Raw genomic sequence first — 26,284 nt, forward strand, 5'->3', positions numbered from 1 at the left:
AGTGCTGAAGGAATGATGATATATTTCCAAGTCAGGATGGTGTGCAACTTGGAGGGCAACTTCCAAATGGTGGTATTCCCTTCTGCATTTTGCTGCCCTTGTCATTGTAGCTGGTAGAGGTTGTGGGTTTGGAAGGTGCTGTCTAAGGAGTATAAAACAACACTTTCTCAATGTGCCTAAGGTGAGAGCCTGTGGAGTCAAGGGATATGTATTTCTATGGGTAGTAAGTAACTAAAATAGCGGTTAAAGGGAGTTAGTCAGCCTGACTAAAGTTGGGAAGGGCTGTTATATATGAATTAAATGGTGGCACCCCTGTTCTCCTTTTACATATTAACTGGACATGCAAATTAGAATAAGACTTTTAAAATTTACACTTGTCATCAAAATGGAAGGTATTATTGACAGAGAACATTTATAACAAAAAATATTAATAACTGTGTGAATGGGTATCCAATCACCAAGTAAACTTACTATAATTGCAAGGTGGTGCATCAGTTAGTTGGAATCAGGCCACATACTCCCTTGAAAATAAAAGTTTCAATGGGTACTTTATTTTTTTTAAAAAAGGTCAATGAGCAGAGAAGAGATCTGTTAGAGATAAGATCACTCCTCATTTATGAGAAAGCTTGATATGCATGAATGAAACAAAAATATAACATTACACTGAGGGAACTTGAAGAAGGGGTGGTATAAGTCTTCTGAAGACCATAAATACCAGGATAGTCCAGTTGAGCCAGAGGACCTGCTTTGTGTGATATATTTTTGTATAATTCTAAACAAATATCCATCTTTCATGGACCTCAGTTTCCAAACCACATCCAGTAATTTTAACTGAATGCATGCATCATCCTTCTTATCAACAGATAAAATACACAATGTAAAGTCAGAGAACTATTTAAGACAGCAATGACTTTCATGTGAGCCAGTGTTTTATTCTTCAGGTATGTTCATTGACTTGTGTTTGAGGACCATAATTCCACCCAATGACTTGCTGAAGATCCTTGCAGACCTACTGGAGAACAATACCCTTCAAATGATAAACTACTCAACAGGTCTGCAGTAGTTTAAGTATTTTGTTCCATTTCACTGTAGTGAATTTCCCAGTTGATGACATATGCCTTGCCAACATGAAAGTCAAATAAAAACCAGCCTGTTTAAATCATTCCACAAATAAAATTATACAAGGAACAAAGAATCCTGAAACATTTAACTTTAGTTGACATATCTTGTACTTTCTAACTATTATGATTAGTAAAATAAATGAGAGAGAACCAGTGGAAGTGGTGGTGTTTTGGATTTTTGGAAATGTTTCACTTGGGTCCCACACAGAAGGTTGGTCAACAATGTTAGAGCATGTGGAATTGGAGATAATATATTGACATGAATTGATAATTGGTTATTAGCAAAGAGTGGGATTAAACAGATCCTCCTCAGGTTGGCAAGGTGTGATGGAATTGAACTGAATTGGTTTATTATTGTCACATGTACTGAGATACAGTAAAAAGGTTTTGTTTGAGTGCCATCCAGACAAATTATTCCATACATAAGTACATAGGGATATTAAAAAGGAAAATAGAATTTCCACAGGGATTGGTTCTTGGGCCTCAGCTATTCATGATTTATATCAATGATTTGGTTGAAGGAACAAAATGTCACATTTCCACGTTTGCTGATGATACTAAACCAAGCGGGTTTATGAATATGGAGGGGATGTAAAGAGGCTTCAAGAAAACATGGACAAGGTGACTGAGGGCACGGGAACATGGCAGATGGAATATAATGTGGAAAAAGGCAAGGTCATCCACTTTGATGCACTAACAGAAGAGTATTTGTTCAACACTGAGAGACTGGGTAGTGTTGATGTTCAAAGAGACCTCCGTGCATTTGTACACAAGTCACTGAAAGACCAAAATGTAGGTGCAGCAAGTGATTAGGAAGGTAAATAATATGTTAACATGTGTTATAGCAGGGTTTGATTTCAGGAGCAAGGAAGACTTATTGGAACTATACGAGGTCTTGGTGAGAACACACTTGGAGTATTGTGCAGATTCACTCTGCTGTTGCCTGGAATGGAGTGTTTCAGTTATGAGGAGAGACTGGATAGGTTAGGCTTATTTTCCTTGGAGAGAAGAAAGCGGAGTGGTTATCAGTTGAAGTATTCAAAATATGGGGGTGGGGAGGGCAGGGTGGAACAGGTAGGACAGAAGGTGAGGAACTATCCCCCTGAGCAGAGGCGTCTCTGAATAGAGGATGCAGACTTAAGGTAAGAGGTAGGAGAGTTAGAAGATTTTTTTTTACCCAGAGGGTGGTGTTAATCTGAAATTCACTGCCTGAATGAGTGCTGGAGGCAGAGACTCTCACAACATTTAAATATTTAGATGAGCACTTGAAGAAGCACCATGGCATAGAAGACCATAGCCGAGTGCTAGAGAAAGGGTATGGCTGGAAGAGACACAGTGGACTGAAGGGCCTGTTTCTATGTTGTATAACACTACGACTTTTGGTCTCCTTACCCAAGAAAGGACATGCTTGCCATTGAGGGAATGCAGCAAATTCACTGGACTGGTTGCAGAGGTGCTGGGTTTGCTCTAGACTGCATCTGTATTCTCTAGAGTTTAGAAGGACGAAAGATCTCATCAAAACTAACAGGCTAGATGCAGGAAGGATGTTTCCCCTTACTAAGTCTAGAATTTAGGATGTAGTTTGAGAATAAAGGGTTAAAGGGTAGGCAGATTAAGACTGAGATGAGGAGAAATTTCTTCACTTGGTGACCCTTTGGAATTCTCTACCCCAAATGTCTATGGAAGCTCACTTGTTCATTCAAGAAAGAAATCAATGTATTTATGGATATTAAGGAAATCAAGGGATAAGGGAAGAGTGCTGGAAAATGGCACTGAGATGCAAGATCAGCTGTGATCTCAAATGGCATGAGGGGCTGAATGGCCTGCTCCTGCTCTTATTTCCTATGCTCTATGTTCAATATCCATGATCCAGTATCAAAGCCTATAGCCAATTCAACTCCAAGACTCGCATAAAACACTTTTGAAACTCTCACTGCAACCTCCTCATTGAATTTCTTCAGCTACACACAATACTGCACTTTAAAGCTCAAGATCATTTTGGCTGGTTTCCCTCTTCATTATCTAATACATAGAGTTGATAAAATCAGACAAATAATAGTTTCCTAGATCCTCTGGCTTACCATCCCAGTCCATATTCCTTTTCTTTCATCCCTGGACTACTGTGCACTTCTCCTACCTCTGCTCCACAACTGCCAGCACAATCTTCAGTGGTCTCGATAATAAACTGCTCCTCTCTCTGACCTGTCAATACCATTTCCCTCTTCATCATAAATACCTAGTATTATGATGAAGCTTGCCCTAATTTTTTTTCTTCTGGCTATTGTTTAACACCTTCTCCTCCAAGAGGAGCTTTTCCCTACATTAAAAAGTTACTTAGCAGCAAATAATTAAACAATTTATTAAAATCTACTAAAATCTGAACCTCAAAGATTGGGCCATACTGCAGGTTACTTCTTTCATTGCCATTGGTGCATGTGCATTTTTCAATTTTCTATTTGATTCAATAAAAATACTGCTGACAGTAGAAGACAAATAAACTGCATTACTTTAGCAATCCTAAACAACTTTAGTAATCCTAAAGTGCCAACTGATTAGTGTACTTACTGCACTTTCAGCCTCTATGCCTCAGTGGTTCTTGGTAACAAATGTGCTGTTAATTTGCCACTAATTGGCAACTTCAGGAAGGTCAAACTGAATGCACTTAGAAGTGGAAACAATTAAGCTGGTGAATGGACGTTTCTGAGAAAAACTGCACTTGTGGAAAATTATACACGATCTAGATTCCACATCCATGCTTGAAACTCATTTTTCAATACTGGATAACCTTATTCATAACAAAATGGTGGACACAAAACACAACAGCTATGGTATGAATGAATGAATCTGGGCCTTAGGAAGTATTGAGGAACAGAGTGGCCTCAGTATAAAAGTCTCTGAAGGTGGCAGCACGGGCAGATAAGGTGGTAAATACAGCAAATGGGATACTTGCCTTCATTAGTTGGGATACAGAATGTAACAGCAGGGAAGTTATGGCTCAAGTTTATAAAATATTTGTTAGGCCACAGCTAGAGTACTTGTGCAGTTCTGGTTGCCACGTGTAATTGCAGTGGAGGGGGTGCAGAAAAGATTTACCTGGATGTTGCCTGGGATGAAGCGTCTCAGTTACGAAGAGACTGGATAGATTGGGCTTGTGTTCCTAGAAACAGAGGAGGCTGGAGGTATTACCTGATAGAGGTTTACAAAATTATGAGGGGTGCAGATAGGGTAGATAGTAGGAAACTTTTCCTCATAAGAGAGGTATCTAAAACTAGAGGCCATGGGCTTATGGTAAGGGGTTTAGAGAGGATCTGAGGAAGAACTCTCACCCAGAGGGTGCTTGGAATCTGGAATGCACTGCCTGAGTGGATAGTGGAGCAGAGACTCTCACAACACTTAAGAAGCATCTGGGTGAGCAACTGAATGTATAAAAGCTGTGGACCAAGTACTGGTAAATGGGATTAGTATAGATAAAGACTTGAAGGCCAGTATGGACATGGTGGGCCAAAAGGGTCTGTTTCTGTGATATATGTGATATACATTAAAGAAAACTTCACAATTCTTCTCAAGACTGAAATTCTTCTGGCAAGGTTTTTTTTATTGTACATCTTACCTTTATCCTGTTCCAATGGCTGCTGGGAGAAAATGTTGTCAAGTACAGAGTTCTTCCATACCCCACCTTCCTGGGCAAGTACAGCCAGCATTTGAAGTTCTGGATTCCCATATTCTGATAGTACTTTATGGGCTGCCTGCAAAAATAAGGCATAATAATTGATTTTATTCCACATGCAGACTGCTGAGACTTTTCAGGTCAAAGGGGGAAAAACCAAAACGCTAAAATTTATTTCAGCATTAAAATGTTTTCCCAAGAATTATCTATGAAAGAATTGTGCCAGTCACTTAAAATAAACTATAAAGGTTAATTTAATTATGCAAAAATATCACAGAAAACTTAAAAGCTTCAACATCTTAATATACATATAAGGCAATCCAAACTAAATACAGGCTGTCGTCTAAGATATCTAACTAACTTTAAGAGAGAGTTGCCAACAAAATTGTTCGGTCATAGTGATGCATTTCATCAGATGATGATAGTTCCCAATGAAGTAACCTCCAAAAAGCTTTTGGGTTTTCTTCTGCTTAATGTAATAAATCATTAACAGTTTCTATAGATGGATAAATTAAATGCCAACATTAGTCAAAGTGCAGGAACTAGATGAGAGATGATTTCTTGTTATTTCCCACCCCTCTCCTGCCATCTCACCAATAACTGCATTCAAGGGATCATCCTTCACAATTTCTGCTAGCCCCAACAAGATTCCATCACCCTGCACATATTCCTTCCCCCTTCTTTCAGCATTTTGAAGGAATCGCTCCCTTCGCGACTCACTGGTCCGTTCTTCTGTTTCCACCAACCACTCCTGATCTTTTGGTACTTCCACATGCAACCACAGGAAATGCAACACTTGTCCTTTCACCTCTTCCTTTCCCACTATCCAGGGACCCAACAGTCTTTCAAGGTGAAGCAGTGATTCACTTGTATTTCTTCCAATCTAGTGTACCACATTCAGTGTTCACAGTGCAGAGGTTCTGATTACAATTTTCTGATAATCTCTGACAACAGCAGTCATACAGAGACTGCTCATGTTGTACCCCTATTTAAAAAGGTAACAGGCGGTAAACTGAGTAGTTACAAGGTAATTTAACTTCAGTGCTGGGCACATTACCGTAATTCATTCTATGGGACATTCAGAAAGGCATAGCTTAATTAGTGACAGCAGAATGAATTATTTTTTTGGAGGATGTAATAAAAAGGATCATTAAGAACAATTTATTTGCAATATAGATTTTATCAAGGCTTTTGACAAGATCCTACTTGGCAGGCTAGTCGAACATATGCAAAAGTCACGGGATCCAAGGGAGGCGGTATATTGGATCCAAAAGTGCATTTGGAAGAACAGAATGGTAATGGTTGATGGGTGCTTTAGTGACTGGAAGTCTGCTATCACTGAGGCACCAAATTGCTCAGTACCTGGTCTTTTTCTTTGCAATCTTTAAATGATTTAGATATAAATGCAGGAGCACAATAAAGATGTTTGCAGATGAAACTAATATTGATCTTGTGGTTGATAGGTTGGAGAAAGCTTCAGACCACAGGAAGATATAGATGGTCTAGTCAGTTTTGCAAAAAAAAGTGGTGTATGGAATTTAATCCACAGGGGTAGTACATTTGGAGTGGTGCAACAAGGCAGGGAATATACAGTAAATAGGTGTGAAGTGTGTGTCCATCCATAGATCCTTAAAGGTAGCAGAGCAGTTGATTAAGATGGTTAAAAGGGCATACTTGATGCTTTCCTTTATAAACCAAAATACAGAATAAGAGTGGGGAGCTTATGCTGGAACTGTATACAACAGTAGTTAGGCCACAGCTTGAACGTTGTCTTAAGTCCTGGTCACCACACTACAGAAAAGATGCAATGGAACCGTTGGAGAGCATACAGAGGATATTTATGAGGAAGTTGCCAGGACTGACACAATACAGCTATGATGAAAGTCTGAGCAGGATAGGATGGGATTCTTCAGAACAGAAGAGGCTGAGGGAGGCTTAACTGAGATGCTTAAAATTATGAGGGGCTAGATACAGTGAACAGGAAGGACTACTTCCTACAGCAGTGAGATCAAAAAAAAACAAAGGTTTTAGATTTAAAGTAACTGGCAGAAGGATAGATGAGGAAAATGTTTACGTACCCAGAGGGCAGTAGGGGTCTGGATGTGACGCCTAAAAGGGTGAGAGAGGCTGAATCTCTCATCTCAATTAGACACTACTTGGATATTCACTTCATGGTTATAGATCTACTGATGGAATGTGGGGTTATAGGCTCAGTAGCCATTTTTTTTTAAACTGGTACAAACATTGGCTGAATGTCCCATGTTGTAAGTTTCCTATGATCTGTGATGTCATTCCAATGAATCTTGTCTGCACTCTCTCCAAGGCATCACTCCTAGAGCCATAGAACACTACAGCACAGAAAACAGGCCATTCGGCCCTTCTAGTCTGTGCAGAAACTTTATTCCGCTAGTCCCATTGACCTGCACTCGGTCCATAACCCTCCAGACCTCTCCCTTCCATATATCTATCCAATTTATTCTTAAAACTTAAGAGTGAGCCCGCATTTACCACATCAGACAGCAGCTCGTTCCACACTCCCACCATTCTCTGAGTGAAGAAGTTCCCCCTAAACCTTTTATGTTCCCCCTCAACATAATACTCTCCAGTTGAGGACTCAACAGCTTGGAGGTTTGTCATAATCTCCTTTAATTTGTATTCTCATGCAATAGTACAGAAGCCAAGGAACAGGAATTCCTTTTAATAATGAAAACTGCCTTCTCAACTTGTCCTGCTACCTTAGATTCTGTCTGCATTTACCCCCAGGTGCCAGTTTGCTTTAAATTATACATATAGGTCATACTGCCTCTACCTCACCCTTTCTTCAAATGTCTCTGTGTTAGGTTATATCAGTCTGCTTATGTCTTCTTGAAGTTTAGGTTCAATGGAAACTTATGTTCCTATATATTATTCACCTGCATACATCACCTGAAGTTGTCTTAATATGGACCCTTGGGAACACTATGTTTCAAACAACTATTCACCACTGCTCTCTATATCTTTCCAGTTTAGTTAATTTTATATTCATGCTGTTACCATTCCTTTAATTCACTGAGTTTTAATTTTGCTAAAATTTAAAATGTGGTTAAATCTTGGCTCCAGTGACAACAAACCCAGCCTATCCAATCTGTCCCTCTAACTACAGCTCTCTATTCCATGCTATATCCTAGTCAACCTCTTCTGCACTCTCTTGCTACCATATCCTTCCTGCAATGTGGTGACCAGAACTGTGCACAATACTCTTAGACTTGTTTCCTTTTTAAGATTTCCTCTGTATTCATAGTTAGTATGTTTCTTGAATGAATTAAGAACCTTACAAACTTTATAAACCACCTCGTTCTGTCTCATTTTAATCTATACTCAACCATTTAGATAAACTCTAATTCTGCATGCCATTCTTCTCCCCCTCATGGGAATCTATCCATTCTCTCCTGGAAGAATTTCCTCTTTTAAAGCCTCCCATTATTTAATTGGTTAGAGATGCAAAATCGATCCTAGGCATTGAGGGAATTAAGGTATAAAGGGGTAGCACTGGAAAATGACGCTGAGGTAAAAGATCAGCCATGATCTTGATGAAAGGTGAAGGAAGTTTGAGGCATGGTATGGCCTCTCCTGCTCCAATTTCTTATGTACTATAACACAAGTTTTCAGCATTACAGTGGGATATTGTTGCTTATGGCCATTGCTGTGTTCAGTGCATTTAGCTATTTCTTGGTATGTGGAATGTTGGCTTCTGTGATGGTGGGGAACTTTATTCTAATACACTCACAGTATGTGGATGCTGCTGGCATTGCCTGCATCTACTTTCCATCCCTAATTTCTCTTGAAATGTGAAGCTAGTTAAAAGTCAACCACATTGGCAGGTTCAGTCACATATACGTCAGGCTGGGTAAGGACAGATTTTCTTTCCTGATAACCATGTTGCAGGTTATTAGCAAGCCCAATGGACTTTTAGAAAAAGCTAGCAGTAGTACTGTACACTGCAGAGACTAGCTTTGTGGATTGTGAAGTAAAAAGTCACTCCTACAGCAACTGCAAGGGATCTTGTGATAGATTGGTGTGGAAGGGATTAAATAGATTTTTTCCTGGTGATGTTTTTCTAACTCCCCGTTATGAAGCTAGTCTGGCAGCCACGTATATTAGGACACAACTAACTTGGTTAAATGTGGTGCTATCAAGCCTAGATAGAGTTTGAAGTACTTTATCAAAAGTGTCCCTAAATCCAAGTACTTTTTCTAAATGCTGCTCACCTCAGGAGTACTGAGAGAGGGCAGTAAATGCCTTGGGACTTCATAGGTCTGAGGCCAATGTTCAGGACTCCCAAGATAATTTTCTCCCTATTATATACCACTCTGCTTACACTTCTGTTGGATCTATCTTGCCAATGGACCAGGATGAAACCAAAGCATGTTTATGAAGTATTCTTGGGCATTTGCCGAAAGGTAATGATACTATGATTATGACTGCCTCACATTCTTGCTCAACTATTCTTTTCAACAATTCTTGTAAGTTTGGCACAAGTCAAAATCATTTGCTAAAAGTACTTCTCAGGGATGCCTTTGTCATGCATGGAACTTAAGCAGTTTCTGCCCAATTTCATTACTAATGTTTCTCATGGATCTTAGATATGACTTGAATTGTCTAGTGAGCCACAGTTAGTTAAAAATCAATGTCTGTGCACTGACGTTGTAGCCATTTAAGAGACAAGAATGCATTTAAGAACATATTCTTAAAATAAAAGATACTGCAAGATACTGTTATACTTTTGAAAATGTGCATTTCATTTTTCCAAGAATTGGAGCGCTGGTAAGGCCTACATTCCCAAAACACAAATAAAATTCTGGTGTCTAGGTAACTCCAGACCCACCACCCTGCGGTTGATTTTAAACTACTCTGAGTGAGTAAGACATACTGATTTCCTTTCCTTAAGGACAATGATGAACTGGGTGGATTTTGGCAATAACACAAAAATTTCATGGCACCATTATTGACATCAGGTTTATTTTATTAACAATTTAAATTCAGTTTCATGGTCAGATTTGAATTCAATTTTCAGACAATAATCCAAGCCTCTGCATTACTAGTTTCAAGACAAAATCCATTATGCTGCCATTCGTCTGGGTTTAACCCAATTTATATTCTGCTTCAAGATTTCCCAAATATCACACAAGAACTATCTTGCTTTTTGCTACCCTTCATCCTCTAAGCCAGTGGTTTTCAACCTTTTTCATGCTGCGGCCCCCCAGAACATGTCCTTGTTAGGAGGACGACCCCCAAAGCCCATAAAATCAAACAATCGATAATTCATGCATACAACACTTAAATTACCGCACATAGGCCCCATTGAAATAGTGACTATTTCAATCACCAATAATTACCGGTGGTGTCTTTCAGTGTTCAGTTCAATGTGAAGGTTGTGCCTGTTTTGCACTGCAGTTTGTCCAAACGTGGTGGTATGTGCGACAAACATACGCATATGTCATCCTCAATATTCAGTATTTGTTTTTGTATTTGGTTTTCATGGCAGTGACTGCAGAAAATGCTACTTCGCACAAGTAAGAGGTTGCAAATGGTAACAGAACATTGACGGCTTTGCCAGACAGCAATGGATACTACTGGGAACGTGCTATCCAGAACGACAACAGTGACATTCGGTTGAACTACACGCGCAAAGTCCTGTCAGATGACAGTTTAGCCAATTCTTCTTGTTCACGTCCAGTTAAATCAGTAAGCATGCATTCAAACGGATTTCGAATCCAATCAAACATGCTCGTGTCATCGTCGCCGAAATACTCATGGAAATAATGTGACAGCTGTTGAATATGGTTCAAAACGGTGCTCACAATGGCCTCTATCTTAGTCTCATTCACTGTCAGAAAGTCAGCCAGCAACGGAAATAGACGACTTGCTCACATCTTCCCTTCCAGATACGGAGTTTTTTCTGGAAGGCATTGATTTTGTCATGCGTTTTCAGAACATTTGAGCCAGGTCCTTGCAATCATAGATTTAAGCTGTTCAAAATGTTGAAAATATCTGCAAGATAAGCTAATCTGGCAACCCACGTCTCATCTGTCAAGAACTGTGCCAATGATCCGTTATGCTCATTTAGAAAAATGAGCAGTTCATCTCGCAATTCATATACACACTGCATAACGTGGCCTCGTGACAGCCATCTGACTTCTGTATCTAGCAACAGATCCTTATGCTCGGCTTCCATTTCACGGCATATGTTTTCAAACAAATTATGACTGAGCGGCCTGGCTTTGATAAAGTTAATGATTTTAATGTACGTGGAAAACACATCCGCAAGATTTTCATCCATATCCTTTGCAGCCAAAGCCTCACAGTGAATCATGCAGTGGGTTGCTGCTACACGTGGAGCTACTTCTTTCACTCGTGCGACTAGACCCGACTTCCGTCCCGTCATTGCAGCAGCACCATGTGTGCATACTCCAATACATTGTGTCCACACCAATGCCGATTAAACAAAAAAAGTGTCAAGCACACGGCAAAGTTCTTCACCGGTTGTATGCTCTGGGAGCGCCCTGCAAAACAAAAAGTCTTCCAAAGCCTTTCCTTCCCAGCAATATCGAACATAAACCAACAACTGCGCAGCACTGGCAACATCAGTACTTTCATCGAGCTGAATCGCAAATCTGACTTGCTGAAGATGTGCTATCAGCTGGCTCTGTGTATCTTCTGTCATATCGCCAATTCTTCTGCTTACTGTGTTATCAGACAGTGGAATGGTTTTCAGTTTTTGACTGGATTCTTCTCCCAGTACAACTTCGCACATATCTACTGCTGTCGGCAGTATAAGCTCTTCTCCAATTGTAAGAGGCTTTCTGGAACGTGCTATTCATAATGCTCCCAAATATGATGCGTGAAGAGCCTTCTCATTTACAGTGGCGCAGGTTGTCATTTTGCCTTTCTGCTTGAGGTAATCGTGGACCTTGCTGCGGTCCAAGATGGCCACATCTGCAGTAAGTGCTTGAGGCTGGACGAACTTCGGCTCAGAGTTGATGAGCTGGAGTCGCAGCTACAAACACTGCGCAGCATAAGGGAGGGAGAGAGTTATGTAGACACGGTGCATCAGGTGACAGTCACCCCCCTTAGGGTAGGTACATCTGAGCTTCAGGAGGCAGATAGAATGGTGACTGTCAGGGGAGGGAAGAGGAAGAAGAAGTCAGGCAGGCAGACAGGACAGAGAACCCCGGAGGCTGTTCCCCTCAGTAACAAGTTTTCTGCCTTGGAAGCTGTTGAGGGGGATGACCTGCAGGGGCCTAGCTGCAGTTACCAGGTCTCTGGCACTGGGACTGGTACTGCTACTCAGAAGGGAAGGGTGGGAAAGAGACATGCGATAGTGATAGGGGACTCGATAGTCAGGGAAACAGACAGGAGGTTCTGTGGCAGTGAGCATGAATCCTGGATGGTATGTTGCCTCCCAGCTGCCAGGGTCCAGGATGTCACTGATCGGGTCCACAGAATTCTTGAGTGGGAGGGAGAGCAGCCAGAAGTTGTGGTCCATATTGGCACCAATGACATAGGTAGGAAGGGGGATGAGGTCCTGAAGAGTGAGTTCAGGGAGCTAGGCAGAAAATTGAGGAACAGGACCTCAAGGGTAGTAATCTCGGGATTGCTGCCAGTGCCACGTGATAGTGAAGGTAGGAATAGGAGGAGGTGGCAGATAAATGTGTGGCTGAGAAGTTGGTGCAGGAGGGAGGGTTTTAGATTTCTGGATCATTGGGATCTCTTCTCGGGAAGGTGGGACCTGTACAGAGAGGACGGGTTACACCCGAACCAGAAGGGGGCCAATATCCTTGCGGCGAGATTTGCTAGGGTGGTACAGGAGGGTTTAAACTAGTTTGTGAGGGGGAAGGGAACCGGAGGAGTAGGTCAGAGGAAGAAGGGAATGGGGAAAAGTTAGATCAAACAGGTAGAGAGGCTTTGGGGAAGGAGAAGCAGAATACAGGCTGTAAAAGTAGTAAGGTAGATGGACTGAAGTGTGTTTACTTAAATGCAAGAAGTGTCAGGAATAAGGGGGATGAACTGAGGGCTTGGATAAGTATGGGGGACTATGATATCGTGGCCATTACTGAGACGTGGCTGACGTCAGGAGAGGAGTGGATAATGAATATTCCTGGTTTTCGGTGTTTTAAGAGGGATAGGGAAGGGGGGGAGAAGAGGTGGAGGGGTGGCGATACTGGTCAGGGACACTGTTACGGCTGTGGAAAAGATGGATGTTGTAGAAGGATCATCTCTAGAGTCCGTATGGGTGGAATTAAGGAACAAGAAAGGAGCAGTTACTCTACTAGGAGTATTCTATAGGCCCCCCGGTAGCAGTAGAGATATAGAGGAGCAGATTGGCAGGCAGTGTTTGGAGAGAAGCAGAAATAACAGGGTTGTTATAATGGGAGACTTCAACTTCCCAAATATAGACTGGAACCTGCTTAGTGCCAAAGGTTTGGATGGGACTGAATTTGTTAAGTGTGTCCAGGAGGGATTCCTGACGCAGTATGTTGACAGGCCGACTAGAGGGAATGCCATGTTAGATCTAGTTTTAGGAAATGAACCGGGACAGGTGAAGGATCTATTGGTGGGTGAGCATTTGGGGGACAGTGACCATTGCTCCATAACCTTTAAAATTGTCATGGACAGGGACAGGTGCAGAGAGGACGAGAGGTTTTTCAATTGGGGAAGGGCTAACTACGAGGCTATAAGGAGAGAACTTGGGAGTGTAAATTGGGATGTCCTTTTTGAAGGAAAATGTACCATGGAGATGTGGTCGATCTTCAGGGATCTTATGCAGGATGTTAGGGATAAATATGTCCCAGTGAGGCAGAGAAGGAATGGCAGGGTGAAGGAACCGTGGGTGACGGGAGAGGTGGAACGACTTGTTAGGGAGAAGAAGGTAGCATACGTGAGGTATAAGCAGCAAGGTTCAGACAGGGCCCGTGAGGAATATAGGGTAGCGAGGAAGGAACTTAAGAAAGGGCTGAGGAGAGCTAGAAGGGGACATGAAAAGGCTTTGGCTAGTAGGGTTAAGGAAAATCTCAAGGCCTTTTTCAAGTACGTGAATGGCTAGGGTGAAGGTAGGTCCGATTAAGGACAAAGGTGGGAGAATTTGCCTGGAGGTGGCGGAAGTGGGAGAAGTTCTCAATGAGTACTTCTCTTCGGTATTCACCAGGGAGAGGGGTCTTGATGATGCAGAAGGGAGTGCTGGTAGGGGTAATGTTCTCGAGGTTGTTGATATCAAGAGAGAGGATGTGTTGAAGTTGTTAAATAATATTAAGACAGATAAATCTCCGGGGCCTGACGGGATTTTCCCCAGACTGCTTCGAGAGGCTAGGGAGGAGATTGCTGAACCGCTGGTAAGGATCTTTGAGTCCTCGTTGTCTACGGGGGTGGTGCCGGAGGATTGGAGGGTTGCGAATGTGGTCCCCTTGTTCAAAAAAGGTAATAGGGTTAGGCCAGGGAATTATAGACCGGTGAGTCTCACGTCTGTGGTGGGTAAGCTGTTAGAAAGGATTCTAAGGGATAGGATTTATGAACACCTTGAGAATCATGGACTGATTAGGGACAGCCAGCATGGCTTTGTGAAGGGAAGATCTTGCCTCACAAGCCTGATAAGAGTTCTTTGAGGAGGTGACCAGGAAGATTGATGAGGGCAGTGTGGTGGATGTGGTTTACATGGATTTTAGTAAGGCATTTGATAAGGTTCCTCATGGTAGGCTTCTTCAGAAGGTCAGAGGCCAAGGGATCCAAGGAAGTTTGGCTGTGTGGATTAGGAATTGGCTTGCATGTAGAAAGCAGAGGGTTGTGGTGGAAGGAGTGCCCTCGGATTGGAAGGCAGTGACTAGTGGTGTCCCGCAGGGATCGGTTCTGGGACCTCTACTTTTTGTGATATTTATAGATGACTTAGATGAGGGGGTGGAGGGCTGGGTTAGTAAGTTTGCAGACGACACTAAGATAGGCGGTGTTGTGGATAGTGTGGAGGGCTGTCAGAGCTTACAGAGGGATATTGATAGGATGCAGAGCTGGGCTGACAAGTGGCAGATGGAGTTCAATACGGAGAAGTGTGAGGTGGTACACTTTGGAAGGACAAACTCCAGGGCAGAGTACTGGGTGAATGGCAAGGTACCTGGCAGTGTGGAGGAGCAGAGGGATCTGGGGGTCCGTATTCACAGTTCATTGAAAGTTGCCTCACAGGTGGAAAGAGCAGTTAAGAAGGCCAATGGGATGTTGGCTTTCATAAATCGCGGGATTGAGTTTAAGAGCCGCGAGGTGATGATGCAGCTTTACAAAACTCTAGTTAGGCCACACTTACAGTACTGTGTTCAGTTCTGGTCGCCTCATTATAGGAAGGATGTGGAGGCATTGGAGAAGGTGCAGAGGAGATTTACCAGGATGCTGCCTGGATTGGAGAGTACTGAATATGAGGAGAGGCTTAAGGTGCTAGGGCTTTATTCACTGGAAAGGAGGAGGATGAGAGGAGATATGATAGAGGTATATAAAATATTGAGAGGAATAGATAGAGTAGGCAGTCAGCGCCTCCTTCCCAGGGCACCAATGCTCAAGACGAGAGGTCATGGCTTTAAGGTTATGGGTGGGAGGTTCAGGGGAGATGTCAGAGGGAGGTTCTTCACCCAGAGAGTGGTTGGTGCATGGAATGCACTGCCTGGGGTGGTGGTGGAGGCAGATACATTGAACAGGTTCAAGAGCTTGTTGGATAGGCATATGGAGGAATGTGAGATAGAGGGATATGCGGGAGGAAGGGGTTAGGTAGTGTGAGGGTGGTCTGGTGGACGGCACAACATGGTGGGCCGAAGGGCCTGTTTTGTGCTGTATGGTTCTATGGTTCTATGGATACAGGTTTGACTACTTTTGTCTTTTGATGATCACAGAGTAAAATAATTTTGTAGGCTTAAACCAAAATCAAATCACTCTGGTCAAAGAGAGAAAATTTAAAAGCAACTTATATGGAAAAAATGACTGTGGGCATGAAGTGGTCTGGAGGAGAAACAATAGAAGCACCACAGTGCTCTTTGAAATGTCCCATTTGCTCACTTTTTGCAGATTCTTCCTATTGAAATTAAATTCTACATTCCATTTCATGAATCTGTTATTACAAACAGGCACAACACACAGTTATATTCACAGGGCTGAGAATTATTTCTGGAAGACATCTTGGAAATAAAATCTTGAGACCAGTTCAATCTCTGAATTGATCAATGTTGCTATGGTGATAGCAAAGCATGGGATTAGCCATACCCATTAGCTTTCATGTCACCTCGTGCTCATGACCAAAATGCTTCCAAAGACTGTGCTTTATTTTCTCTGGATATTCTCTGAAGCTTAAGATATTTCTACTTATGGAGAACCAAGATAACAAGCTAAGCCTCAGCTGCTTTTTGGCTCCACAGGTATTAGTGTACATCATTCTAATTTATTTGCCTTTCATTTTTTAAATGAAATCTTTTAACTCACTTTAGGTTTCTCCAATGCCACACACAAATACCAGACCGAGTAGCTGAACTTTAGGCTTTTGAAATACAATCCTAAATCACCCATTAGACTCTTTATGTTTACAGCACCCACAAAAGCAATATTGGGTTTGCCCTTGGCCTTCATATTGACTTCGACTGGTGTGTAGTCAAGGTAATTAAGAACTCCTGACTCTGCAAGAGATTGCATCTGGCCATTTACCACTCTGCTGGGTGCCTATGTGTTGCAATACTATTTTAGCCCACTGAAGGTCCAAGCTGTTGCAGTAGAATGGCACCACAATAAGTTACAACTCTATAAATGAACACAGGCCTTCTCCAGGTTATGAATGCCTGAATTATGAATGCCCGTACATACAGTATGTATGAGCTCCCATAACATTAAATTCAAAAATCTAACATACGTACATATGTTTGTTCCTACAAACACAAAACTACTTTCCTCTCTCCCCACTTTTAGTAATTGTTCTTCCTTATCAGTCTTATGTCCTTTTGATGTCATTCACTACAATACTAGAACATAGCACAGGAACAAGGCCCTTCAGCCCATCATCTGTGCTGAACATGATGCCAAATTAAACTAATTCTTTCTGCCTGCACATGGTCTATATCCCTCCATTTTCTGCATATTCATGTACTTATCCAAAAGTCTCCTGAACGTCACTATTGTATCTGCTTCCACTACAATCCGTGGCAGCGTGTTCCAGGCACCTACCACTCCAAAAAAAACTTGCCCTGCACGTTCCCTTTAAACTTGCCCCCCTCCCCCCTCCCCCACCCCACCTTACTGTGGAGGTATGGTTACCATATAGAATGACTTCTGTGCATTTTCTGACAGGTGGACAAAATCAATTTATGGATGTCTGTAAAAACAGAGCCCGTTCATTACCTGGGACAGTCCGTATGCCAAATATTGATGTTCAGTTGGCAGCATCTCACTAGAGAGGCTTCAAATGGAACTGCTGGTGTTTCGTCATTTAAATGGCAGAAGTCCTCAGCATTCAGCAAAGTTACTTGGGACAGTGTACTCATTGTCAATGACCTTCCACCTTTCATAAAGCCACTACGGAGGTTTGGTGCTTATGTGCAAAAGTTGTGAAGTGACGAGACCAGATCTTGCTTGATCTCCCTACACCCATGTTTTCCAGGTCCAGATGTGAAAGACCTATATTACTGGCCCAAAGTATCCTTGATGCAGTGCAGAATTTTTAAACAAAGTTTGCCAGACATACTGAAAGATTTGGGCACAGGATTCAAATCCCCATTGTATTTGAAGGGGATTATAGAGCTGTGGATTAGGAGACAAAAGGGAAGGCAGATTCCTTTTATTAAAATTACATTTAGTTATTTATAAGCATCTCAAGTATTTTAACTACATAATGATTTTTAAATTTTAATTGACTTTAATTTTGATAGCTTTTAAATTTCTGATGCAGGGTCTTCAACCTGCAATGTTAACTGGCTGGAGAGATTTCAGATGCTGGCATCTGCAGCAACAAAAATAAACTGCTAGAAGAACTCTGGATCAAGCAGCGTCTGTGGAGACAAAGGGATGGAAGACTTTTCTGGTTGAAACCCTGCATCAGGACTGGGTGTGAAAGAAGTGGGAGGGAAGAGTAAGACAGGAGGGATTTAGAGGGATATGGGCCAAACAGGACTGGCTTGGTGGACACCATGATCGGCATGGATGAGTCGGGCCAAAGGGCCTGTTTCTATGCTGTATTTCTCTATGACTCCAAGTAAGCAGGGGTTAGGGGAGAAGATTAGGCAGATGGAACTGGGTGGAGGAGGGGAGAGGGAAAGTGAAGACAGAGGCTGGTGAGTGATAGGTGGAACCAGCAAAGGGAGGGATGATGGGTAGATGGAACCAGGTAGGGGAGGAGTGAAAGGAAAAGGTGACCGTGAACAAAGGGAGAGAGAGCCTGGGTAGACTGGTGGGAATGGGAAAGGAACACAAGCGATGTGGGTTACCTGAAAATGGACTGGTCAACTAATTTCTCTCTCCACAGATGCTGCATGATTGCCTGAGTTCTTCCAGCATTTGTTTTTGTTTCAGATTCCAGCATCTGTAGTTTTTTTTTCCTTTATAGCTCCGTTTTGGGGACAGGACTTCTGAGTACACCAATGGGGTCAATGCTGCTGTTCAGCCTCAAGCAGTGCACAGAGTCTAGGATACTTTGCGCAAGCAAAAAGGTCCTTCACATCTGGACCAGGCAAGCAGGGGCATTGGAAGATCAAACAAAATCTGGTCCAGTCATTTCGCAACTTTGCACATCAGCACCAAACCTCCTTAGTGACTTTGTGAAAGAACAAAGGTCATTGACAAAGCAGCTGAAGATGGTTAGGCTGAGTACACTGTCCTAAGCAACTCCTAGAGATATGGTGATTGTTTTCCAACAATCACAATCATCTTTGTGTGAAGTATAACACCAGCCAGTGAAGTATTTTTCCTATGATGTCAAGACTTCAGATTCAGCAGGGCTCCATGAAACCCAGACTCAGTCATATTCTACCATAATGTTAAAGACAGTCATTCTCACTTCTTCTCCAGAATTCAGTTTGGATGGTCAGATATGGTCAAGTTTTGTCTTTTTAAGAACAGCTATGACTATAGATTTGAAGAGGAAGATACTAACTGAAGAGGGAAGATTATGAACATAATTAACTAACTCATGTACAGGAAGCTCACATGGGTAATCACCAGTTTACTAAGAATGGGCTTAAAGGAGCAGGAGTTGCATCTCATGGACAAATTCAGAGGGGACAGGAGGTCAAAGGAGAACTTGATTTTCAAAATATTTCCTTCTTAATGGGAAAAAAGGTTATAAACATGCTAGTTTTTTCTTACTGATAACTGCTACAAAGATAGAATACCCATCCCTGCTAAGCTGTTCTGGTGGTGTGAATGAGAGGTGAAGTCCCCATGTCTCCATAATAGCTCTGACTCAAAACTTTCTGCCTCAGAGTCATTGAGCTGAACTGCAGGTTGGAGACTCACCAACTTTTAAGGGTTAGACCACAAGAAATAGGAGCAGAATTAGGTCATTTGGCCCTTCAGGTCTGCTCCACCATTCAAACATGGTTGATTAACACCCTCTCAACACCATTCTCCTGCCCTCTCCGTGATCTTTGATGCCTTTACTAATCAAGAACCTATCAACCTACACTTTAAAAAGACCCAATGACTTGGCCTCCACAGCTGTCTGTGGCAATGAATTCCACAGATTCACCAGCCCCTGGCTAAAGAAATTCCTCCTCATCTCTGCTTTGAAGGAATGCCCTTCTTTTCTATAGTTGTGCCCTCTGGTCCTGGACTCTCCCACTACTGGAAACATCCTCTCCATGTCCACTATCCAGGCCTTTCAACATTTGGTAGGTTTTAATAAGATCCCCCCCCCCACCCCCCCATCCTTCTAAACTCCAGCACGTACAGGCCCAGAACCATCAAACGCTCCTCATATGTTAACCCTTTCATTCCCAGGATCATTCTCGTAAACCTCCTCTGGACCGTCTCCAATGCCAGCTTATCCTTCCTTAGATATGGGGCCCAAAATTGCTCACAATACTCCAAATATGCTCTGACCAATGCCTTATAGAGCCTCAGCATTACATGCTTGCTTTTACATTCTAGTCCTCTCAAAATGAATGCTAACATTGCACTTGCCTTCATTACTACTGATTCAACCTGCAAGTTAACCTTTAGGAAATCCTGCATGAGGACTCCCAAGTCCCTTTGCACCTCTGATTTCTGAATTAGCTCCCCATTTAGAAAACAGTCTATGTCTTTACTCCTTCTACCAAAGTGCACAGCCGTACACTTCCCTACACAGTATTCTATCTGTCACTTCTTTGCCCATTCTCCCAACCTGTCCAAGTCCTTCTGCAGACTCCCTGCTTCCTCAACACTACCTGACCCTCCACCTATTTTTGTATCATCCGCAAACTTGGCCACAAAGCCATCAATTCCATCATCCAGATCATTAACATATAACGTGAAAAGTAGGGGACCCAACACCGACCCCTGCGGAACACCATTAGTCACCAGCAGCCAACCAGAAAAGGCCCCCTTTATTCCCACTCTTTGCCGTCTGCCAGTCAGCCAATCTTCTATCCATACCAGTACCTTTCCTGTAATACCATGGGCTCCTATCTTGTTTAGCAGCCTCTGTGCAGCACCTTGTCAAAGGCCTTCTGAAAATCCAAGTAAACAACATCCACCGACTCTCCTTTGTCTATCCTGCCTGTTACTTCCTCAAAGAATTCCAACAGATTTGTCAGGCAAGATCTCCCCTTAAGGAAACCATGCTGACTTTGGCCTATTTTATTGTGAGCTTCCAAGTACCCCAAGACCTCATCCTTAATGATGGACTAACATTTTACTAACCAATGAAGTCACACTAATTGGCCTATAATTTCCTGTCTTTTGCCTCTCTCCCTTCTTTCCCTCCGGAACCATTCCTGACTCCAGTGATTCTTGAAAGATTACAACTAATGCCTCCACAATCTCTTCAGCTACCTCCTTCAGAACCCTGGGGTGTAGTCCATCCAGTCCAGGTGACTTATCCACCTTCAGACCTTTCAGTTCCCAAGCACCTTCTCCTTAATAATAGTGATTACACTAACTTCTGCCCCCGACTCTCTTGAATTTTTGGCATGTTGCTGGTGTCTTCCACAGTGAAGACTGACGCAAAGTACTCATTTAGTTCGTCCGCCATTTCTTTGTTTTCCATTACTATCTCTCCAGCTTCATTTTCCAGCGGTCCGATATCCATTTTTGCCTCTCTTTTACTCTCTATATATCTGAAAAAGCTTTTGGTATCCTCTTTTATATTATTGGCTAGCTTACCTTCATAATTCATCTTTTCTCCCCTTACTGCTTTTTTAGTTGCCTTCTGTTGGTTTTTAAAAGCTTCCCAATCCTCGAGCTTCCTACTAATTTTTGAAATATTGAATGCCCTTCCTTTTGCTTTTATGCTGTCTTTGACTTCCTTTGTCAGCTACGATTGCCTCATCCTCCTTTTAGAATGCTTTTTCTTTGGGATGAACTGATCCTGCGTCTTCCGAATTACTCCCAGTGAGGAAGTAAAGGGTTAAGAAATTGTGACTGTACACATAACTAATGGAAAAAATACCACACACGCAAGCCCCTGACTCAAGACCAGGTGGTTGTCTTAAACAATGAGTGTGAGGTTGGTCTTAAAACAATGAGCGTGATGGTTGTCTTTGTATCTTAGGCTCCCCAGTTGAAATTGGTGCAGCCGCATTGTTTAAGTTGTGACAAGGACTGCATAAATTAATGCCTGCCTCTCTGTATTGTGGAAACCTCCGATAAAGACTCTGCATGAGAGTTAGAGGAAGATTCTCCCTGGCAGTATACTGCTAATAAACGCATTTTAATGTAATTAATCCGTAGCACTGTGTGATTTTCCAGCAGGCAGGAGTGGGAATTTAAAATTGGGATAACACCAGAAACTCCTGCCATTGCTACTCCACCACCATCCTTGCTAAGGTCCCCTTCCAATCAACTTCAGCCAGCTCCTCTCTCATGCCTCTGTAGTTACCTTTACATAACCATAATAGCAATATATGCAATTTTAGCTTGTCCCTCTCAAACTGCAGGGTGAATTCTATCATATTATGATCACTGCGCCCCAAGGGTTCCTTTACCTTAAATTCCCTAATCAAATAAGATAAAATACTCTGGTTCATTGCACAACACCAAATACAGAATTGACTTTTCCCTAGTGGGCTCAACCAAAAGCTGCTCAAAAGAGCCATCTTGTAGGCATTCGACAAATTCCTTCTCTTGGAAGAGTACCAATCTGATTTTCCCAATTTACCTGCATACTGAAATCCCCCATGACCACCATAATATTGCCCTTTTTACATGCCTTTTCTATATCCTGCTGTAATTTGTACCCCATATCCTGACTACTATTCGGAGGCCAGTATACAATTCCCATCAGAGTCATTTTACCCTTGCATTTTCTTAACTCTACCCACAAGGATTCTACATCTTCTGATCCTATGTCACTTCTTGCTAAGGATCTGATTTCATTTTTTAACCAACAGAGCCACCCCACCCCCTCTGACCACCTGCCTGTCTTTTCGACAGGATGTGTATCCTTAGATGTTTAGCTCCCAGCTGTGATCTTCTTTCAACCACAACTCTGTGATCCCCACAATGTCATCTCTGCCAATTTCTAACTGAGCTATGAGCTCATTTTCCTTATTTTATATACTACATGCATTCAGATATAGCACCTTCAGTCCTGTATTCACCACCCTTCTTCTCAAATTTGTCTCCATGTTGCCTGAAGTTAAATTCTTATCCCTTTCTGAACTTTCTGTCTTATTCTTTGTTCTGGAGACTTCAGTAACTTCTCCTGCACTCTCCTTCCCTTTTACTTTATCCATACTTTTCCAATCTGTTGAACCCACCACCCTACTATTTAGTTTTAAGCCCTATCCACAGCCCTAGTTATGCAATTTGCCAGGACCCTGGTCCCAGCGTGGCTCAGGTGGAGCCCGTCCCATTGGAACAGCTCTCTCCTTCCCCAATACTGGTGCCAATGTCCCACAAATTCAAACCCACTTCTCCCACACCAATCTTTGAGCCATGAATTTAACTCTTTGATTTTGCACCAATTTGCACATGGCTCAAGTAGCAATCCAGAGATTATTACCTTCTTGGTTCTGCTTTTTAATTTAGTCCCCAGCTGCTCAAATTCCCTCACAGAACCTCTTTTCTTGTTCTGCCTACATCATTGGTACCTACATGGGCCACGACAACTGGATCTTTCCTCTCCCATTCCAAATTCCTCTGCAGGTCAGATGAGATGCCCCGAACCCAGGCACCAGGCAGGCAACACAGTCTTTGGGTCTCTCGACCCTTGCGACAGATAATTGTGTCTATTCCCCTGACTATACTATCCCCAAATCACAACTACATTTCTCTTCTCTGCCCCCTCTTGAATGGCTCCCTGAACCACAGTGCCAGTTTGGTTGCTCATCCTTCCTACAACACCCACTCTCATCCACACAGGGAGCAAGAATCTCAGATCTGCTGGACAAGCTCAAGGGCTGAGGCTCCTCCAGCACTATCTCTACCTGCCTCACTCACAGTCACATCCTCTTGTCCCTGACCACAGACCTAATCTGAAGTAGTTAATCTAATAGGTGTGACTGCCTCCTGAAATACAGTGTCCAGATAACTCTCTCCCCTCCCTGATGCATCGCAGTGTTTGAAGCTCAGATTCCAGGTCATCAACTGTGAGCCTGAGTTCCTCGAGCAACCAATACTTGCTGCAGATGTGGTCACCAGGAACCACAATGGGGTCCACCAGCTCCCACATCAAACAGCTACAACACATCACCTGATCCTGCATCCCTACTTTAGTTTTAAATTGATGTCTTTTTATTTAACTATTATAAAAATCCTTGGATTTAGCGCAGTTAGAAATTGGCAGAGATGACATTGTGGGGATCACAGAGTTGCCATGGATTCAGAGCAGCATAGATTCATTGAATTAGTTCCTGGGATGAGGGAGCTGCCTAGAAAGGAGAGTTTAAAGGAGAACTATGTCACTGGTGTTTAGAAAATGGGAGATCTGGAACCAAGGGGCATATTTTCAGAACAATGTTGGTGAATTTGGGATTAAGCAGAAATACTTTTACTCAGAAAGTTGCAAATCCTTGGAATTTTTAGGTACCAGGAGAGTAAAGGGAAGTATGATCAGGCAGGAAAGTGGACAAGGCATAAGATAGAGTATTATCTTATTGAATGATGCAGCGGGTACTTAGGGCCTAATGCCCTACCCTTGGCTTGAATTCCTTATTCTGACTAATAATTAGATGATGATTTAAAGATGTAGTGAGAGTTGTGCAGGTGCTTTCAGGTAGCAGGAGTGAAGTGGTAAATACACGAATCAGACTAGCATGTAGCAAAAGTAATTATTTTATTGGAAGGTTATAACTATTACATTTACTGGGAAAAGCAGACCAGCTGACGTCCAAAAGGTAGGGAATTTATGGAGTGTTTTCAGAATAGTTTTCTGCAACAATATGTCCTGGAACCAAAGGAACATGTCTTATTAGATTTAGAGATAAATATTTATCCAGATGTATTTAGCAGCTTAATTGTGTGTGAATTTTTATCCAATTGTGATTAAAATGTGTTAGAGATCAAGATTGTGTTTGGAAAAAAACAGAACAGCTACTAAAATTCTAATTTTAGGCAAGGCTGACATCAAAATAAGATACACTGAACACAGTGGAATGTTTTCAAGAATCTATTTAGCAAGTAACAGAACCAGTTTATATGGGTGGCATGGTAGCGTAGCGGTTAGCGTAACGCTATTACAGCACCAGGATCAGGGTTGAATTCCCGCTGCAGTCTGCAAGGAGTTTGTACATTCTCCTTGTAACTGCATGGGTTTCCTCCCACATTCCAAAGACGTACAGGTTAATAGGTTAACAAGGGTGTAATTGGGCGGCGCGGGCTCGTTAGGCTGTAAGGGCCCGTTACCATGTTGTAGAAATAAAGTTTTAAAAAAGTTTTAAATTAATGGGGCTCTAAGGAGCTTGATATGCAAGATAGGCATATCGTTAGACATATTGCAAGATACAAGTATCATACTTTCCTTTCTCTTGCAGAAGATGGTATAATCGATGCCAGCAGAACCAAAGCAACAGGAGAACAGAGCAGATCCAAGAAGCTCAACTCCCCCTAACCCCCACCCCACTCCTTCCACCTACTGAACCAAGAGAAGGCAATACTACCCATTATCAGCACAGTCATCCGAGTTCATAGCCTGTGGAAGTGCGCTGATGATGTGTCATTGAAGATTTTGTGTGGTGATGACCAGAATTGCACATAGTACTCCAGCTGTGGCCAAACCTTCTTATTGAAGTTGTACCATAATTTCCCTGCTCTTATATTCCATGCCCCAGCTTGAATGTCTTTTTACCACCTTACTGCCTGTACTCTCTCTTTCAGGGATCCTTGGACAGAGCCCAAGGTCCCTCTGTTCCTCAATACTTCCTTGGGCTCTATCATTCACTGTGTATGCCCTACCCATACTGGTTCTTCTAAAGCGCCTCAGCTCAAATATCAGGATTAAATTCCAGCTGCCATTGCTCTGTGTATTAGTTTCTAGGTTTAAAAATTACTTTGCATCCCTGCCCTAATTTTGAGACCATGACCCCAGTTTAAATGCTCTAACTTCAAACATCAATTCTGCATCTGCTGTATCAGGCCCCATGGGAATTTTGTAAATTTTCATGAGATCATCTCTTATTCTTCTACACTCAAAACAATAGCTCCAGTCTGCTTAATCTCCCTCCATCTCTGGAATCAATCCGGTGAACTCTCTCTATCACCATGACACCCTTCATTAGTTAGGTCCCTATTTAATTGGAGTATGATGCCTGTGCACTTACATTCAAACGCAATAGCACTAAAGGCCAAAAACCTGCATGTTAACTTTCACTGGGGTCCAAGTCCATTTCTCCTTGAAGAGAAACGAAGTAGCTGCACAAATCAATAGGATAGTAAAGGCGGCACATGGCATGCCTGCCTTTATTAGTCGAGGCAGTGAGCTTGAGAATCAGGATGTTATATTGCAGCTTTATAAAACACTGATTAGGCCACATCTGGAGTACTGCATTCAATTCTGGTCCCCCATTTAAAGGAAGGATGTGGAAGCTCTGGAGGGGGTACAGAAGAGGTTTACCAGGATGCTGCCTGGATTAGAGGAGAGGTTGGACAAATTGGGACATCTGACAGAAGTTTATAAAATTATGAGAGGCACAGATAGGGTAGACAGCAGATATCTTTTTCCCAGGGCGGAAATATCTTATACTAGATGGCATGCATTTAAGGAGAGGGGGGAAAATTCAAAGGAGATGTGTGGGGGCAAGTTTTTTTTTAAAACACAAGAGTGGTGTGTGCCTGGCATATGCTGCCAGGAGTGGTGGTGGATGCAGATATAGAT

At 42.4% G+C, this 26,284-nt stretch overlaps 1 protein-coding gene across 1 annotated transcript in view; it reads right to left on the minus strand.

Annotated features, from left to right (window-relative positions):
• Positions 1-26,284, minus strand: part of LOC127568443 (zinc finger protein 292-like) — a 192,134-nt gene that overhangs the window by 68,840 nt on the left and 97,010 nt on the right. Inside the window, exon 4 of the mRNA XM_052012175.1 lies at positions 4,732-4,867. Within this exon, the coding sequence (XP_051868135.1) occupies positions 4,732-4,867 (136 nt within the window). The remainder of the gene's footprint in view (positions 1-4,731; positions 4,868-26,284) is intronic.

Source organism: Pristis pectinata, chromosome 3 (genome assembly GCF_009764475.1).
Source record: "Pristis pectinata isolate sPriPec2 chromosome 3, sPriPec2.1.pri, whole genome shotgun sequence".
NCBI lineage: Eukaryota > Metazoa > Chordata > Chondrichthyes > Rhinopristiformes > Pristidae > Pristis > Pristis pectinata.